Here is a 16,168-nt window from a genome sequence, read left to right on the forward strand (position 1 = left end):
TTCTAGCAACAACTACTTGTTTCTTACTCCTCCAAGTTACAAGATTACCCCACACACGAGTACAATACCCCGAGGTAGACCTTCTGTCCTCAACATCGCCAGCCCAATCTGCGTCAGTATAGACCTCTATGTTTCTATCTTCTCCCTTCTTGAAGAATAAACCTTGTCCTTGTATTCCTTTTAAATACTTCGGAATCCTATAGATAGCTTCTAAATGTTCTGCAGTAAGAGAATGCATGTATTGACTAACTTTACTCACCACAAAGGCTATATCAGGTCTAGTATGAGACAAGTAGATAAGTCTCCCAACTAGACATTGAAAGCGGCCCTTGTCTACAGGACTATTATCCTTTACAACTTCCATTTTTTTATTTGGTTCTATAGGAGTCTCTACTAGTTTGCAACCCAACATCCCGGTTTCTTTCAAGAGATCTAGTACATATTTTCCCACTTTTGTTTCTAGCAATCTCCATTCCAAGAAAATACCTGAAGCTACCAAGGTCTTTAATCTCGAACTCTTCTACCAGCTTCCTCTTGAGTGTTTGTTCTTCTCCAAGATCATTTCCAGTCAAAATAATGTCATCAACATACAGAATGAGTATTGTAATCTTACCATCCTTATGTCGATAGAATAGTGTGTGATCACTTGCAACCTGCTTGTATCCCTGCTCTTTGATCACCTTAGTAAATTGGTCAAACCAAGCTCGTGGTGATTGCTTTTGGCCATATAGTGATTTCTTCAACCTGCATACTTCATCGCACCTTCCATCTTTGTTGAACCCGGGCGGTAGCTGATAACTCTAAGAAATTAGAGTTATCTAATGGTTTTCTAGCTCAAAAGTTGCTTGACCAAGAGTGATTTTACTAGTTTCTTTTGTGTTTTAACTTAGATTTTTTATAATTTACACTTGCTATGGCTGAATTCAGTACTTGTACTCTTCTTGTAGTAAAATTTGATGATTTTGAATTAAAAAGAGGAAGAAAGTCCACTCAGCCCTGTGTGTGCGCGTTGCAGGAAATTCTTGGACTAAATGTTGCAGCATTCGTGCAGCATTCTGGGAACAAATGTGGCATGTGGATGACGTCAGCGCACTACTTAGAGAAAGCAAACAAAAAGAATCCATGTGAGCTGGATGAGCAGGTGTCATTATGGTCCCCTGCACACATCATTAAGTGACACCTCAGCCCTATTGTCGCCTTAGAGAGGAAATGCTTTCTAAAAACAAAAGGGTAGCCACCAGGAAAGAAAAAAAAAAGAGAAGAATACAGAGACAGAGGCAGGAAATAGAAAAAGGACATTCTGGGGGGCTGAGGGAAGGAGACGAAAATACAGAGAGCACTACCTCTGGAGAGAACGGATAGTACGTTACCAAGAAAGAAAAAAACATAGGAGGGGAGCGGAGAAAGAGAAAAGGAAACAGAGAGTACCTATCTCCAGAAAACTGAATACAAGGACGTGAAGGAAAGAAAGCAGGAGGTTGAACGAAGCAAGGCCGGACAAAGAGGAATCCCAAATCCAGCTGAAACTCTTTCTTCTTTCTGTTAGCTTAATTCTCTTTTGGTATTTAGTTACTAATTTAGCCATGGATTATTCTGGAACTTTGAATCCTGTAAAGCTTGTTATGAACTAATTATTTTAGCTAGGTTTGCTAATGGAACCAAGGTTGTAAGGATGACAATTTGTTTCTATGATTCTATTAAATTACTATTCTTATTCATTCATGTGTGTTAATGCCTATTTCTATTCTTGACTGGCCATCAATTTTAGGATACAAGATTAAGATTAATACTGGAAGGGTTAGTTTTAATCGGATCTAACATGAGTGATGCTTGTTCAATAACCTTGCTTAGTTGTTGATTAGTGGATGGTATAGGAATATATTATTCACCTTGCATAACTTAAAGAAACCTGAGTTTAAATCTGCATTCTGGAAGCTGGATTCACATAGGAATATGCTAGAAATGGTTTAAAGAACCTTAGTCATAACTAATTCGGAAGAATTTTATGCAATAACGGAGTTTCTGTTAGGACCAGTAAATGCTGCAGCATTCTAGGTAACATTTTAGTCAGACTTACAATTAAGGGGAAGTTAGCAGACCTAGCTCATTTTCACCACTGAATTACAGCCCATCATTACGTTCTTGTTACCGTTAGCCATTTAGATTGCACTTCGTCTGCATCCATTTTATTTACATCATTTTAGTGAATTTGTGCCACATTCATTCATTACTTGTTTTGTTGAATATACAACTTCCAACACATACTTTTGGTGACTCAATCCTCGTGGGATTGACACTCTTATTCACTCTTTATTACTTGTCTGCGACACGTGCACTTGCGAGCATAAATATCACGCAACAATATACAATAGATATTTGTATTAAAAATATTTTTAAAAGTATACAATGTATATGTATATCGGGATGGGGTACTTCCCCCGCCTCTGCCGCGCTTTTGATTCAGAGGACAATATGAACCCCATACCTGTCCCCATCCTCATTTCATAACCTCCATACCTACGGGTAAAATGCTCATCTCTAAATCAAATCACTCAAAAGCGGTTTGGGTGGTTTGAGCTTAAGATTAAATTTTCTTTTAATAATTCATAAAATTTTATAAAATCATTAATCCATAAAATAAAAATAAGATTTAAGTGTACAATATAATTCAAAAATGACAAATGTCTAAAAGTTCACCATTTAAAGTTTTAATACAAACCAACAAAAATAAAAAAGTGTATTTTAAAATTATAGAACTTTTATTATGATCAATAAAAATTAAAATAAATATAAAAATATTTTAAAAAAATTATATGTATATTTTTAGGAGTATTATTAGGCGGTTTAGAGAGTCTAAACTACAAATCAAACTGTTCAAAAAAAAAATTAACTTTAAAAACTGACCAAACCAATCAATAATTTAAAAATAATTAACGATTTAGTTCGATTTGATTTGAATTTAATAGTTTTTACAGTTTGACGGATTTCTTTAACACCCGTATCCCTACCATAGGCTTTCTAAAAAATAAGCTTTGAAGCTGCGTGTACGAGGAGAATTCGTAGAGGCTAAGTTTTTAGTTTCCTTTTCCATTTCACTTTTCAAAAAGAAAACAATTAAAAATTTTATATACATGGTTACACGATTGCTAAAAATTCGACAAAAGAGAAAGATGAAAACACATGCAGGGGAAATGGAGAAATTTGGTGGGACTGAAGACGAGTTGAGACTTGAGAGCGAGTCAGACATAATAATTATCAATACGTAATATATTAATCAATAATAATAAATAATTGATAATTAGTAATTAATTATTATAAAAAGAATAATTATCCATATTAATAAATTATGTATATACTAATTATTTTTCTTAATATATTAATTAATTACGTATAATCTAAAAAATATGAGTGCATTACTAACATAATAATTACTTATAATTAATTGCTAATTACTATTTTTAATTATTTTGCATATAAATTTATTATATATATAATTTAATTACTAATGTACTCATTAATGATAATTTATCCATTATTAGTATATTATTAATATATGAATTTTTATTTGCTAAATAATTATCCATTATTAATTACTTTATATATTAATTTAATATTATTAATTACGGTCATCTTAACTACCCACAATAATTCAATCTCATAATTTACCAAATGCTGTTACACTGCTTTTGGAACCAACAACACTTGTATAATTACAATTTACCAAATACTCAGTCTTTTTTTATAACAACTGCTTTTTCGTTCAGCACAATTAAAAGTAATTTTTTCATAATCTATAGCACTACTAAACTTGCTCTTAGACTTGGGCTCTGTTTTATCTCCTTTAAAAACTAAATCTGAACCCAAAACATATAACTCCATCATTTTAATGTATACTCTTAATTTTGTTAAAGTAACAAGAACAAAACATAATTATTAATTTTATTCATCTGTAGAACAAAAATCAATATCACAAAATAATGTTAAGCTCCATGTGACTCGAACCGGAACATATCGCGAATATCAATTCTTGTAAATGAAAAATAAAATTACCCATAATAATTATCTAAATCAACAAAACATACTTGATTTATCATAAATAAATCCCAAGTTCATACAATCATGTTCGGAACCTTGATTGTGTTCCGGCTTACAAAATTAGTTTCTACCTGCCCCCATCCTCATTTCATAATCTGCATACTCGCGGTTACCTGCAGCCACAGGTAAAATGCTCATCTCTAAATCAAATTACTCGTAAGCAGTTTGGGCGATTTGAGCTTAAGATTAAAAAAGTTTTCAATAATTCATAAAATTTATAAAATCGTTAATCCATAAAATAAAAATAAGATTTAAGTGTACAATATAACTCAAAAATAACAAATGTCAAAAAGTTCACCATTTAAAGTTTTAATACAAACTAACAAAAATATTAAGGTGCATTTTAAAAGTGTAAAACTTTTATTATGATCAATAAAAATTAAAATAAATATAAAAATATTTTAAAAATAAAAAATTATATGTATATTTTTAGGTGGATTATTAGGCGGTTTGAGCAGTCTAAACCACAATCAAACTGCCCAAGAAAAATTAGCCTAAAAAACAAACAAAATCACTCAATAATTCAAAAATAATTAATGATTTGGTGTGATTTAGATTAGACAGTTTTTACAGTTTGACGGATTTTTTGGAGCACTCCTACCCCTACTATAGGCTTTCCAAAAAAAAAAGAAGAAGAAGAAGCATTGAAGCTAAATGTCCCGTTCATTTCACCGATTCGAGTTTTGCTACAATAAAAAGCTCTCAGAAACAGTCACATTTAGGACGTGTTTGGAATTCATTTCAAAATGATTTTATTTTTTGTATGAAAATGAAAATGAAAACGTTTTCAATATTAGAAAGAAATCATTTTTAAAAATGCATTTGGTAGTTTTATTAAGAGATTGTTTTCAGTATAAAAAAAACTTATTAAAGTCTCTCTCTCTGCTCGAGAGAGGAGAAAACGAAAACAAAAAATGAAAAACGGCTAAAATCCGTTTTCATTTTCATTTTTTGTCTTTATTACGTCAAACACCGTTTTGAAAATGTTTTCATTTTTTCTTTCTCAAAAAACGTGAAAAATAACAACGGGATCAATTCTAAATACGACTTTAATTTTTTTATTACAGTAAAATACTCTAACATAAAATCACATTTTAACTTGAATTAAAAATTTGAATCAGTGAATTAAACGGACTCAAAAATTACACGTGTACGAGGAGAATTCGTAGAGGTAAGTTTTCATTTTCCTTTTCCATTTTACTTTTCAAAAAGAAAACAATTAAAAAATTTATATACATGGTTACACGATTGCCAAAAATTCGACAGAAAGAGAGAGATGAAAACACAGGCAGGGGAAATGGAGAAATTTGGTGGGACTGAAGACGAGTTGAGACCTGAGAGCGAGTGAGACATAATAATAGGAAATATAAATAAAAATAGATATAGCAGAGAGAGATGGATCAACTCCGGAACATGGGCTTCTCCGACAACTTGGCGGCGCAAGCCCTTTCTGCCACTGGCGGCAACTCCCCAACTAAAGCAATCGAATGGATTCTCAACCAACCCCCATCAAACGACACCAAAATCGACGTCGTATCAACCCCTCCTCCCGCTTCCGCCCCCAAAGCATCTCCTCGTTCTTCTCAGCCCAAACTCCACCGCTTTTTCACCAGACCCCTCCAAAACGACGACGTTCCCATCCCTTCCCCTTCTCCCACTCCCACACCGCCCCAAAACGACGACGTCTCCACGTCCTCCAAGAAGCGACCGAAGCCGTCGCCGCCACCTCCGCCGCTGTCGGAGCGTATGCGGCCTCGAACCCTAGACGACGTCGTTGGGCAGGACCACCTCTTGGCCGCCAAGTCTTCCCTCCTCCGCTCCGCCGTCAACCGCGGCCGCCTCCCTTCGCTTATTCTATGGGGCCCACCCGGCTCCGGAAAGACCTCCATTGCCCGCGCCATCCTCGGATCCCTCTCCATCTCCGCCTTCCGCTTCGTCGCCCTCTCCGCCGTCACCTCTGGCGTCAAGGACGTCAGGGACGCCGTCGACGAAGCCCGCCGCGAGAAATCCAAGACTAAAACAACCACATTGCTCTTTGTCGACGAGGTCCATCGATTCAACAAGGCCCAGCAGGACTCGTTCCTTCCCATCATTGAAGACGGCAGCGTCGTCTTCGTCGGCGCCACCACCGAGAACCCGTCCTTCCACCTCACCACGCCGCTCCTCTCCCGCTGCCGTCTCCTCCTGCTCCACCCCCTGCCGCCCCACCACCTGGCCTCATTGCTCCGCCGCGCTGCTGACGATCCCCTCAACGGCCTCCGCATAAGCGTGGGCTCGCCCGTCAGTGTCGATGACGACGCCGTCCGCTTCATTTCTGAAAATTGCGACGGCGACGCGCGGGTGGCGCTCAATGCCTTGGAGATCGCTTCTGTTGCCGCTGCCGCATCTGCTGCCCGACGAGACGCGGCAGATGTTGTTGTCGTGGCGTTGGAGGATGCGAAGGAGGCGTTGCAGTGTAAGCATCTGGCGTATGATAGAGATGGAGAAGAGCATTACAATCTCATCAGCGCGCTGCATAAGTCCATGAGAGGAAGCGATGCCAATGCCGGAATCTATTGGCTCGCCAGGATGCTCGAAGGAGGGGAACAGCCTCTCTATATTGCTCGCAGACTCATAAGGTATTAGATATGATGATGATGATAATAATTAGTACTCTTAATCTCATTGAGGAAAAAAAAAACTAAAGTTTTTCGTAATCTCTTAATTATCGTTTGGTTTGATGGAATGAGTTTGAATATGAATATAAATATAGTGAAATGGTTTGCTCCTATTTTTTATGTTGGTTTAACATTGAAATCGTGATTTAAAAAAAAAAAAACCCCCCAAGTAATTAGTATATGGAGAAGGGTCATTTAAGATAAATATTAGGGGAAAGGTAATTTACACTTTTATTCTTTTCCCCCCCTTTTTTTTTTTTAAATATTATTATAGTTTGGCTTTTCCATTTTTAATAAGTCCCGAGGTTTTTGTTCATTCATGAATGATTTATTCTAATTTTGATATTATATTTAACATTGAAATTAACATCGAAACATTGATTCTCATGTTCAGTGAGTTATTGAAATCAAATGAATAATAACTATTTTGACAAAAATACCCAGTAACTCTTGTAGTCTCTTTATTTTAGTTTAGCTTATCTTAATTTTCTCCAATTTCTTTGGTTCTATTATTATAAGGTTTGCTAGTGAGGATGTTGGGTTGGCTGATCCGTTGGCTCTGAATCAGGCTGTGGCATGCTACCAAGCTTGTCACTTCTTGGGAATGCCTGAGTGCAATGTGATTCTTGCACAATGCGTGGCTTACTTGGCATTGGCTCCAAAATCCATCGCCATTTACCGGGCCATCGGGGCTGCACAGAAGGCAGTGAAAGAATCCGATGGGCAAAACGAGGGAGTGCCTCTGCATTTGAGGAATGCGCCTACCAAGTTGATGAAGGAGATAGGGTATGGGAAGGACTACATTTATACTCCGAACAATCCCACCGCCTTTCAAAGCTACCTCCCATCCTCTCTCGAGGGGTGCAAGTTTCTGGATTGGCCCAATTCTGGTTCTGATGAACCACCATTAGATCGTTGTTGATGGGGACTTTAGGAGTGTTTTTGGTGGCTGGTATATTTGTGCTTGATTTCTTCATTATTGTCAGCAATTTTGTTCATAGTTGTCCATGCCATATTTTAGAAGTACTTTGTATTTGATCATCATATGGAAAACAGTCGGGAAATATATACTTATTTTGGATGTATAAAGAAGATCAAAGGATATTTTTGGTCAATTTTATACTGCTGCAAGTTTCAGTGCTGGTTTTTTTTAGATCTGAACAACGAACGTTTGGGTCTAACACTCTCCTGCAATATCATATTTTGCCCGTGGAAAAAATGAACTCAAGTGTCTGCTTTTTTGTTGGCTAGAAAAATCTTGTCTTGTATTCCTTCTAAATGAATTTAATTATTTACCCGAACAAAATGCCCCATTTTTTATGTCATTCAGCAGATGAATGTGAGCACTAACGTTGACGAGTATATATGAAATATATATTTTTTCAAATGTGTAATCCTTATTATTTGAAAGGCGACACTTATTAAGTTATTTTTGTTAATTGTTTATTTGCTAACTAACTAACTAAAATTTTTATTATTAAATAAATTAAAAAATAATAACAACGTAGATTATTTCCAATGTGCATAGCACGTGTAGTTTAACTAAAAATAAGTCAAAAAAGTAAATTAAATTTTAAAATAAATTTTAGATTCATAAGTCTAGAAAATATAACACACTGAACTCACACGCTGTATTAACTAGTATTAAAGAAACGTGAAGTAGCTAGACCTCCAAGGGGAAATAAGTAAAAAGGACAAATTTTATGAATTCTTTCTAACTTTATCACTCGTGTTAACTTGTCATTTGAATTTTAAAATGTGCATATTGTGCCTCATGAACTATAACATGTCTTTAACTTTCCCCCTCTCGTCTGATTCTATTTTGAATGGATATACTTATAAATTTTCCTTGAACTTTCTCACTTGTATTAACATGCCTCCTGAATTTTTAAATGTACCTGTTGTGCTCTCGAACTATGACATATCTCCAAATTATCCTCTTCAATCTTTATTTTATCAACTTTTTGAATAGAAATATTAATATGACCACTAAATTATTGATTATGTATGATATTTGGGTTTATTGAATGCCATTCCCTTAAAAATATTATTAGGTACATAACTTTCAGAACATTCATCGGTTAGAGGCAATAAAGAGATAAAAAAGAGGATCAAATTGGTTTTGTTAGTTTTTTTTTTCTTTAACTTAATTAGTAAAATAGAAGTGCTCAACATAAAATATATTTATACTTTACATATACACAACATTTCTAAATCTATATAAGTTCATGTCATTGTGTTTTTTTTTTAATTTGTAAAAGAATTCAACAGAAATCTTAAGAAACCATTGCCTTAGCAAAACTTGAAAAACTCTTCACCATAAAAAAAATAAAAGAAACATTGAATACAAAATTCAAAGAAAAATCTATTTTCTACATTAAGAAATCTATTAATTCATAAACCCATTGCAACGAAAAAGAAAAAGAAAACAAAACATTAACAAACCCATTATCGTAATGTTTTTTTTTTCCCCTTTTTTTGTTGTCTCTAACCAATTAATATTTTGAAAATTAATATCTAATTAATATTTTTAAAGAGAAATACATTAAATAAACTCTAAATATTATATTTAATTAATAATTTAATAGTCATATTAATATTTTTATTTAAAAAATTAATAGAATCGAGATAAAAAGAAAAAAATTTGAGATATTTTATAGGTTAGGGGCACGATAAATTTTAAAATTGAAGTCGTATGTTGACATAAGTAATTAAAGTTTCGTTTATTTTACTGATTTGAGTTTTTAATTTTAAGTTTTTACAGTTAAAAATTATAAAAAATATCACATCTAACTTTTTATGTTACAGTGAAAAGCTCTAAAAAATATCACATCTTAACTCAAATTAAAAATTTGAATCCGCAAAGTGAACAAGCCTAAGTTTAGAGAAATTGATAAAATTTTTCACAAATAAAATTAATCGCCGGAGAATTAAGACTATAAAGTCGGTGCCTTGTCCATATCTCTATCTCTCTCTCTCTCTGAGTTGCGAACATAAACACTGCAATTCTAAACAAAAACAGAGAGGTGTGATCCGATATGATATGATATGAGATCGAAATGGTTAGGGCATCTGCAAAGCACGCATCGGCAACTGCGAGGTTACTACTGATATGCATTGCCCTTTTGGGGATTGCCCTCCTCGCCGACTTCTTCTGGGCTTCTTCTCCTCATTTCTCCTCGTGGGCCCCTCACGAGGATAAACGCCAACCCACCTTGCTATTTCCCGACCCTCGTATACCCACACAAGTATGATTCTTATTTTTCCACTCTCACTCTCGTTCTTAATTTTAGTTATTTATTTATTTATTTTTCCATTTTGGGTTGTTGGCTGTGAATTCTCAACTGGGTCTTGTTTGGTTTTTGAGAAAATCGCTTTTGTTAATTGATTGATTTTTTTATTTTGGGTTAATTGGGGTTTTGTTTGGGAACCGAGTACGTTTAGCATAATTTGAAGATGTACATTATTAGTTTATGTGGTCATTTCCTAAATTTTATTTTTTTCATGAACTACTTAACTATCTATGCCTTTTGGTTTCTTCGTCTTGAGGTTACTTAAGCCTAATGGAAGTGGAGCTGTTTCTCTTGATCCTATCGGATCACATAATTAAGACAAAAAAAAAAAAAAATCGAATCTGCTTTCTTAGAACATAGATTCTTGTTGGCTCCACTTGTGAGAAAATAAATGGTGCTGTGCTTGGAGCTTAATTGCTTTAGACTGGTTGTTTGAATTCAGTTTTTAAATTTTTAGAAGCCTATATATTTATAGTTTCATGGGCTTCTATTGGTATTTCTTTTTAGTGGAAGATGCTGGCAAAGAAATTTATGGTTTACCCTGTATTTTGTATCTGATAGCTCGAAACCAATTCACTCTTGCGTTCAGGGAAAAACTCAGAGTCATAAGAATGAGACTCTTTCTGGGAGAATTCTGTCAGCAACTTTTGCGGATCTGCCTGCACCCAAGTTAAAATGGGAAAAGATGGCTCCAGCCCCCGTGCCTCGTCTCGATGGGGCTGCAATTCAGATAAAAGATCTTCTGTATGTGTTTGCTGGATATGGCACTATCGATCTTGTGAGAATCTTGTCCTACTCTCTGACTGTTTAACTTATCTCGTACTCTTACAATTTCAGTTATCTCTATAGAATTGTCTTGTCTTTTTTTTTTAATAATGTGTTACCTTTACAATTTTTCTTAAAGATTTTCCTTTCCTGTGTTATAACAACAGTTGGCTGGCTGCTTTTATTGTGATCTATTCTGTTGCTCTAGATATCATATTTACTGTCAAACACTTCCATGCAACCATGTGCTGATTGTTCTAGTCTAATATGATCAATATATATTGTATATGTATTTCCTATATGTGTGCATGCGCATGCATTTAAAATTCAAAAATTAAAGTCAAACTACATGCACCTAGTAATGCTTTACAGCATGTTATTTCTTAGATGCATGGGTGTTTTATGCTAGCTAAATATGAAATAATTGATAAGTGCTAAACTGTAGTTGTTGTGAGTGTTAGGTTAGAATAGCATTTAGGTACTTCCTTGTTCTGCTCATTCTATTGAAAAAAATGTACTAATATATATATATAAATATATTTTGTATTCGTTCTTTTGTTGATATTGAACAGGTGCATTCTCATGTTGATATATATAATTTCACTGACAACACATGGCGAGGAAGATTTGAAATGCCTAAAGAAATGGCACATTCACATCTAGGGATGGTAACAGATGGGAGGTACATTTATGTGGTAACAGGACAATATGGGCCACAGTGCAGAGGACCTACAGCTCATACATTTGTGCTTGATACAAAGACAAAGAAGTGGAGTGACTTGCCCCCTTTACCGATTCCTAGGTGTGTGTTTTATCAAGATTTTGCATTATCACGACAATCTTTGGGCATATTTTTATTGTAGCTGAATTTTTGTTCACGAAGTGAAAAGGTCTAGGGCTTACATTGGTTTAGGAAGGTCGATAGCTTTAAAAGAAAATGTGCAACTAAACCTAAAAAAGTATGCCTTTGTACAATACTATTGTAGAGAAAGGAATGTACATCGATGAATGACAGTGTGCACTATAGTTTGGAATTCATTGTGTGAGATCCATTCGGTAATACATTATTTAGTGAAGCCTGGTTTTGAAAATTCTGATACGTAAAAATAAAAATTATCTATGCTCTTCTTGAATTGGCCGAACATCAACTAACGATTTAACTAGAATCCATAGAAAACTTTCAGCACTCTTTGTATCTATGACGTGTTCTGTTTAATATGTTAATGTTGAAAGTTAACTAGTGGCTGTAAATATTTAGTTTGAAATAGCTGATTAGAGGTTCCTCTACCGAGGTTAAACCTTTAATTGAAGGGATTTGTATCTGTCAGGTATGCACCTGCAACTCAACTGTGGAGGGGTAGACTCCATGTGATGGGAGGTAGCAAGGAGAACCGTCATACTCCTGCAATAGAGCATTGGAGTCTTGCTGTGAAGGATGGAAAAGCATTAGACAAGGAATGGAGAAATGAAATACCTATTCCTCGTGGAGGACCTCATAGGTTTGTCTGAATGTGAATCATTTTTCCAAAAACAAATAGTGAATCTGGGAATCTAAAGTTGCATTTCCTTTGGAAACGGCTATTTAGCAGTTGATAATGAATTTAAATTTTAACAACATATGAAAGTGCACAGTTAATTTATTTTTGTACATATTTGGATTGTTATTTATTTATTTAAGAACTTGACTAATGAACAATATTTTTCCAATTTACATTTTTTTTTTAAGGAAGCATTTTTCTTATTTAACTTTTCACATAAATAGTTCACTAAAGGAAAAAAAAAAAAAAAAAGACAATCCTCCGCATGCATGTGATTCACGTTGTCTTTTTGTTGTAGAGCTTGTGTTGTGGTTGATGATCGTCTTTATGCGATTGGTGGTCAAGAAGGTGACTTTATGGCAAAACCTGGTTCACCTATTTTCAAGTGTTCACGCAGGAACGAGGTAGGCAGTTTGAGTACTCCTTCTCCTTAATCTTGTAAATTCTGGACTGATTGTTACTATTATAAATCTAACCTTGAGTAGTGGATTGTTTAACTTTCTTCTGGTTATTATTTATGCTGACTCAGATAAATTACCTGAAGGCAGGTATTTTCCAGCTTATTTTATTTCCTACACATATACACACGGCCGACACACATTTATATTCTGCTTAAGGTGGAAAAGATTTAATGTAGTTTTTGGAACACATGACAGACTCTCTCATGACTTATTTGATATTCTATCGATATTTATGTGTATTAGGGTACGTTTTAGGTTCCTGCATGTCTTTATTTTTAATAGGTGTTATGAGAGGATCAGTCGTATTGAAAAATAAAATTACAAGGAGTAAGAGAGGTTAGGTTCATCAAGATATTGATCAACCAAGACAAAGGCAAGAGGGAGTCCTAGTAAAAGTTGTTTTCAAGTAATAGATTTCCTTTTCTTTTATTTGTTCTTGTAAATAAAATTCTAGTGTCCATATGAAAAATGAAAATAAAAGTAGAAAAGCAGAGAAGACCATTCAATTATCTTTTTAGAGGCTTTAGAGTTCTCTTCAGCAGACCCAACAAAACAAAACAATCAAAAAGAAGAAACAATCAGGAACTTCAAATAGTAATGTCTATAGGAATAGTGCCCAGCTCCTAACAAAGTCTGAGGAAATCAAGCTGCCAAATTTTTATCTCTGTAAACCCCCAACGAGACCCAATACTTTACTTTATCCCAGAGAACAAAGCAATCTTTTTGCTGCGGAATCCTCTTCCAATCACCCCCTCTATATTTTATTTTTTTTTCTCTTTCAATAAAAGTCTCAGTTTCTTTTCAAAAAAAAAAAAAAAAAACAAAACAAAACAAAAGAGAACAGTTCTCTTCAACAGAAAAAGAAACAAAGGTGCTGTTGGTATTGTTTTCATTTGTTTTTGTAAATGTTTCTACATATCTTTTGAGGCACGAAACAAAAACAGTCTCTAAACAATGTTTAATAAGTAAATACTTTGAAAACGAAAACCGAAACAAAAAATAGTAAGAATGGTATTTGCTAAGGAAATATAAAATGGTTGAAAGTTGTTTTCACATTTTTATTTTCATTTTCTAGGACTATAACTTAATAAAAGTTTTCAGAAACATACCCAAATACAATTTTAATTTTTTTATACCCAACAATCTCTAAGAAAAATAACCAAAGGCAATTTCAAAAATAGTCCCAGCACCATTTCTAAAAAATACTTAATTATTCCATTTTCACACTCAAAACAAAACCATTTTGAAGACACTACCAAATGGGCCTAAAAGTTTTCTCTTTGCATAATTTTTTTTCTTTGTTTTTTGGTTTGAGATTGTGTATAGTGATGTTTATATGCTCGATGATGAGATGAAATGGAAAGTGCTCCCTCCAATGCCAAAGCCAGATTCCCATATCGAATTTGCTTGGGTGATTGTCAACAATTCTATCGTCCTTGTTGGAGGCACAACCGAGAAGCACCCGGTGACCAAAAAGATGGTTTTGGTTGGAGAGATCTTTCAGTTTAACTTGAATAAACTGGTATTTTCCTCAGACTCTATACGATTAATCTGTATGTAATATGTACCCGTACGTTAGCACTTCTGTTTAGCACGCAAACACTTGGCTAAAAATATGCTAGGATAATTGACAAGTTTGTTATCCTCTTCCTTTAAACTTTGATCTTTATTTAAAGTGAAATGCAATGTTCTAGCTTATTCAATACTCTCATTTTTATGGTGCTTGAGAAACTTGTCATGTTTCTCATGTAATTGTCTAATTGACAAACACACTAAGAGCACAGTTTAGCATGCAATATAGTACGATCAACCGTGCTTCTTTTATCTTCATTATGTATGAAAGACGGAAGTCATTTAATTTTTACATTTCTGAAGGAGCGTAAGAACTTCCAGGGACTTTTTCTTTCATACCATCACTACTGTCCTTGGTTTCTTAGATTTTAAGTTTCCTTATACGTTACATGAGAATTCGACGTCGTGCTCAGATGCCCTTCTTTTTTTCTTTTAATGAGGATGCCAATTTCTTATTTTGCTTACGACTTACTATAATGGTTTATTTTTGCAGGAATGGTCAGTAATCGGAAAGCTTCCATTCCGTGTAAAAACCACGCTAGTCGGGTTTTGGGACGGATGGTTGTATTTTACTTCTGGCCAGCGAGACAAGGGACCCGATAATCCCAGTCCCAAGAAGGTTATTGGAGAAGTATGGAGAACCAAGTTAAAATTGAACCCGTAATTATTTTTCCACTGTTGGTTCTTTTTTAGGGTGCTTTTCTTCATATTTACTCATTTTCGAATATCATCCAAACGAAAAAATATTTTGCTTTATTCTTTCACACATAATTTTCTGGGTAGAAACAAAATTGAGGTAATTGAAAATATCTTCTTCTATCAGAAACAAATAGACATCAGATCCTTATTTACTGCCTCTGAAGATTTTATAGCATCCTCTTGACCGTTTTCTGTATCTCCAACCTCCCATTCTTCTTGCTCAAAGAGCAGTATTATACTTTCCTCATTATTTCTTCGTATAGATGTCTTGAACTCATAATATGCTTCTTTTATGTTAGTGTTGACTTTTATGCTTATGTGTTTTTGCTTTGCAGGGTGAAACTAGATGATGGATTTTGATATATTATATATGTGTGTGTGTATTATATATATATATATTAGCTTTTTGTTTACTAAATTATAGTTTGTCATTTCAGCTTTTTCTCGAGCGGGAAAGAAAATTAGAAGGCAAGAAATATATATAACTTTAGAGAGAAAAAAAAAAGAGGGTCATTCTCGTGTAGCGCTTGGTATGAATTATAATCATATTAAGGAGACGTTTGGTTTATGAATTATAATCATTTTCGATTTACGTATATTTTTTGTGAGAGAAAACACTGTAACGAACCATGAACTATGATTCAAATCATGGTATGAATCATCCAACCAAACGTTCCATAAGAAATTAAAATTTTGGTTCTCTGAAGGATTTAAATCACTCACCTTTGATTATATCTCATCCTTTGTTTTGTTTCTTTGGAGGATTTAAAATTTGGTTCTTTGTTTCTTTTCTGAGTTTTTGAGTGCGTTTGAAATTAGTTTTAAAATAATTTTGTTTTCATAAAAAGTAAAAATGATATTGTTTTGAGAATCATTATAGGACCGATTCTAAAATTACGTTTGGTTGATTGTTTAGGAGATTATTTTGAATATAATAAAAGAGTGAAATCGTGTTTATTAATTAATATATTATAATATTATTGATAGATATTAAATAATAAAAATAACTTTTAACTGTTTTTTAATTTTTTTATAAAAATTTTTATTTTCGTTTTTAAAATATTTGTTAAATAAATGTCGTTTTGTTT

At 34.0% G+C, this 16,168-nt stretch overlaps 2 protein-coding genes across 2 annotated transcripts; both read left to right on the top strand.

The window, feature by feature from the left end:
- The first annotated feature begins 5,365 nt into the window (after window positions 1-5,365).
- LOC21407870 (ATPase WRNIP1) lies at window positions 5,366-7,971 on the top strand. The gene is made up of 2 exons (XM_010101426.2): window positions 5,366-6,713; window positions 7,272-7,971. Exons 1-2 carry the CDS (start codon window positions 5,491-5,493, stop codon window positions 7,672-7,674), a joined length of 1,626 nt encoding a protein of 541 aa, XP_010099728.1. The 5' UTR covers window positions 5,366-5,490; the 3' UTR covers window positions 7,675-7,971.
- Window positions 7,972-9,742: 1,771 nt separating this feature from the next.
- On the top strand, window positions 9,743-15,259 carry LOC21407871 (kelch repeat-containing protein At3g27220). Its single transcript, XM_024167738.1, has 7 exons — window positions 9,743-10,000; window positions 10,635-10,823; window positions 11,383-11,612; window positions 12,139-12,309; window positions 12,647-12,752; window positions 14,125-14,331; window positions 14,875-15,259. Exons 1-7 carry the CDS (start codon window positions 9,812-9,814, stop codon window positions 15,043-15,045), a joined length of 1,263 nt encoding a protein of 420 aa, XP_024023506.1. The 5' UTR covers window positions 9,743-9,811; the 3' UTR covers window positions 15,046-15,259.
- The last annotated feature ends 909 nt before the right edge of the window (window positions 15,260-16,168 follow it).

The sequence above is a fragment of the Morus notabilis genome, unplaced genomic scaffold, assembly GCF_000414095.1.
Source record: "Morus notabilis unplaced genomic scaffold, ASM41409v2 Scaffold172, whole genome shotgun sequence".
NCBI lineage: Eukaryota > Viridiplantae > Streptophyta > Magnoliopsida > Rosales > Moraceae > Morus > Morus notabilis.